At 46.1% G+C, this 3,899-nt stretch overlaps 1 protein-coding gene across 1 annotated transcript; it reads left to right on the top strand.

Moving 5' to 3' along the window:
• The first annotated feature begins 2,656 nt into the window (after positions 1 to 2,656).
• On the top strand, positions 2,657 to 3,424 carry LOC102661576 (uncharacterized). Its single transcript, XM_006582571.1, has one exon. The coding sequence runs from the start codon at positions 2,657 to 2,659 to the stop codon at positions 3,422 to 3,424; it is 768 nt and encodes a 255-aa protein (XP_006582634.1).
• The last annotated feature ends 475 nt before the right edge of the window (positions 3,425 to 3,899 follow it).

Below are 3,899 nucleotides of genomic sequence, written 5' to 3'. Positions count from 1 at the left end.
ATAGGAAGCAATGAATAAGAGCTTGAAGGAGGAGAAAATGAGTGATAGGAGAAGGAGAGAAGGAGCACAAAATTTTGTGCCTCAAATGAGGTCTGAAATTTGAAGTGTAATTCTCAAATGATCAAAGCTGAAAAAATGCACACACATGGCCTCTATTTATAGCCTAAATGTCACACAAAATTGGAGGCTCAAAAATCTACCCTAAAGTTCATGAGAACCCTAAGGCCTTCTTCAACAGCTCTAGCCCAATCCTCTTGGAGCCTTTTGCTCATGGCTTTGGTAATTGGTCCCTTCCTAGGGAGGATTGAATCAACAAGTGGTTCCCCCCATGATGGAAAGGGAGATGATAACAATGATAGTAGACACACTGCCGGTGTTCTACTATGAAAAAATGGTGGGCTACACGCTCCACCAAAGGTTGAAATTTATGGTGAAATGGCAGTTAATCATAGTCTCGGGGGAGGAAGACATTCTGATGAGTTGTCCTTCCTCTACGCCATATGTGGAAGCCGTGGAGGATTCCTTGGAAACATCATTTCAAACTTTGGAAGTGGTAAGCAGCGCTTATGTTGAGTCTCCCCCGGTACAATCATGCTCATTCGACGCCGCATTGATGGTAGCCCCTGTGATGTTAGGGCATGGGTATGAGCCCGGAATGGGTTTGGATTGGAATGGCGATGGCGTGGCAAGCTTGGTAGAGTTCAAGAAGAGCCATGGAAGGTTCAAGCTAGGATATAAGCCTATATGCCGATGTGAGGAGAAGTGCCCTAGAAAGGATGGGTAGAAGCATGGTCTAGCAGCAAGGACCGCAAGTGAAAGGGATTTCCTTATGTCACATCAATGAAAGCTTTGTCAGCGTGGGATGGATGTGTGAAGGGCGAGTCGCCATGGTCCATGATAAAGTCCCTCAAGAGACATCAAACTGGGTGCGGTCGTGCCCTCCTGAGTTCGAGTTGGGAAACTGGCAAATTGTCGAACAACCTAGAATTTCTGTGGCGAACACAATGTAATTCGTTAGTCCTAACCCTATAGTTGGGCCTAGGTTTTAGGGTTTTCTCTCCCTGTATGGGCATGTCTTTTGCTATCAGATATATGTAAATGCAATCTTCATTTGATCTTGTACTTTCATCCATTCTTATTCATCTGCATGTTTAGTTTTGTTGCGATTAAACGGTACAAATTCGACAATGAGTCTTGTGAAGGTACTAATACAGAGGACCCAGACGTCGATTTTGAGCAAATAGTAAACCAAGCCAAGGATGAAGAAGATGAAGATCGGGGGCTTCCCCCAGAGCTAAAAAGGATGGTCGAACAGGAAGACCGAGAAGTGAAGCCACACTAAGAAGAAATGAAGATCGTAAACTTAGGCGTTGGTGAGGAAAAGAAAGAGGTAAAGGTTGGCACGGGCATGACCACACCTATCCGAGATGAATTGGTGGCTCTGCTATCAGACTACCAAGACATCTTTGCTTGGTCATACTAAGATATGCCCAGCTTGAGCCCCGACATTGTGCAGCATAGGTTTCCTTTGAATCACGGTTGTTCCCTGGTGAAACAAAAACTAAGAAGGATGAAGCCTAAGATGTCCTTAAAGATAAAAGAAGAGGTGAAAAAGAAGTTTGATACTAGCTTTTTGGCTGTGGTTCGATACCCTGAATGGGTTGCCAACATTGTTTCAGTCCCCAAGAAGGATGGGAAAGTGTGAATGTGCATGGACTATCAGGATCTAAATCGAGCTAGTCCAAAGGATAACTTTCTTTTACCACACATCGATGTTTCGTAGATAACGCAGCCAATTTTGCTTTGTTTTCTTTCATGGACGGTTTTTCGGGCTACAACCAAATAAAGATGGCAATGGAGGACATGGAAAAGACGACCTTCATTACCTTGTGGGGGACGTTCTGCTATAAAGTGATGTCCTTTGGGCTTCAGAATGCTGGGGCAACCTACCAATAGGCTATGGTAGCATTATTCCACAACATGATGCACAAAGAAATTGAAGTCTGCGTGGATGATGTGATTGCCAAGTCTAAAACCGAGGAGGAACACCTCGTCAACTTGCGAAAGTTGTTCGAGAGGTTGCGTAAGTACCAACTAAGATTGAATCCCACCAAGTGTACTTTCGGGGTTAAGTCGGGAAAATTCTCGGTTTCATCGTAAGCCAAAAAGGGATAGAGATGGACCCGGACAAAGTAAAAGCCATCCTTGAAATGCCTGAGCCACGCACCGAGAAGCAAGTCCGAGGTTTCTCGGGATGCCTAAATTATATAGTGAGGTTCATATCGTAGCTAACCGCTACTTGTGAGCCTATCTTCAAGCTATTACGCAAGAACCAGTCCGTCCAATGGAACGATGACTGTCAAGTGGCGTTCAGAAGGATCAAACAATGCCTTATGAATCCTCCTGTGCTTATGCCACTAGTGCCTAGAAGACCCATTATCCTATACATGATGGTGTTGGATGAGTCAATGGGGTGTATGGTGGGACAGCATGACGAGTCCGGGAAGAGGGAACGAGCCGTCTATTACTTAAGCAAGAAGTTCACGGCCTGTGAGATGGACTACTTTTGCTTGAAAAGACATGTTGTGCCATGGTGTGGGCAGCCCACTGTCTAAGGCAATACATGTTGAGCTACACCACTTGGTTGGTATCCAAGATGGACCCAGTCAAGTACATATTTGAAAAAACCACTCTCACCGGACGAATTGCTTGGTGGCAGGTTCTGCTGTCGGAATTTGACATTGTTTATGTCACTCAAAAGGCAATAAAGGGAAGCGCCTTGGCAGATTACCTAGCTCCGCAACCCATCAATGACTACCAATTAATGCATCCAGAATTCCCGAATGAGGACATCATGACCTTGTTCAAGGAGGAAGTAGAGGATGAAGATAGGGATAAATGGATTGTGCGGTTCGACGGTGCATCCACCACACTAGGCCACGGAGTAGAGGCAGTTTTGGTTACCCCCGACGATCAGTGCAAACCCTTCACAGCTAGATTGAGCTTTGACTGCATGAACAACAAGGCCGGGTATGAGGCGTGCACCCTTGGGATCCATGTAGCGGTTGACTTCAAGGTCAAATTGCTCAAAGTATATGGGGACTCAGCCTTGGTAATCCACCAGTTGAGAGTAGAATGGGAAACTAAGGATCATAAGTTGATACCCTACCAGGCCTACATCAAGAAGCTGACGGAGTTCTTCGATGACATATCCTTCCACCACATTCCTGGAGAGGAGAATCAAATGGTCGATGCACTTGCCACTCTAGCATCCATGTTTCAGCTGACCCCGCATGGGGACTTGTCGTACATTGAGTTCAGATGTCGCGGCAAGCCAGCACGTTGCTGCTTAATAGAAGATGAGCAGGATGGTAAAACGGGGTACTTTGATATCAAGCGATACATCAAAGACAAGGAGTACTGACAAAAGGTTTCCGACAACGACAAGAGGACATTGCGAAGGTTAGTAGCCGGCTTCTTCCTGAGTGGAGATATCCTGTACAAGAGGAACCATGATATGGTTTTGCCCCGATGTGTGGATGCCAGGGAGGCTAAGCAGATGCTAGTGGAAGTGCATGAGGGGCCCTTTGGAACACATGCCAATGGACATGCCAAGGCCCAGAAGATTCTGAGGGCAAGGTATTATTGGCTCACCATGGAAAAGGATTGTTGCCTCCATGTGAGAAAGTGCCACAAGTGTGAGGCCTTCGCGGATAACGTCAATGCTCCGCCCGTACCTTTGAACGTCTTGGCAGTGCCTTGGCCATTCTCTATGTGGGGAATAGACGTGATTGGAGCTACTGAGCCCAAGGCTTCGAACAGACATCGCTTCATTTTGGTTGCGATCGACTACTTCACCAAATGGGTTGAAGCGGTTTCATACGCTACTGTGACAAGGA

Source organism: Glycine max, chromosome 6, assembly GCF_000004515.6.
Source record: "Glycine max cultivar Williams 82 chromosome 6, Glycine_max_v4.0, whole genome shotgun sequence".
In the NCBI taxonomy this organism is placed as follows: Eukaryota; Viridiplantae; Streptophyta; class Magnoliopsida; order Fabales; family Fabaceae; genus Glycine; species Glycine max.
This window is presented reverse-complemented; position numbering and strand designations above follow the sequence as displayed.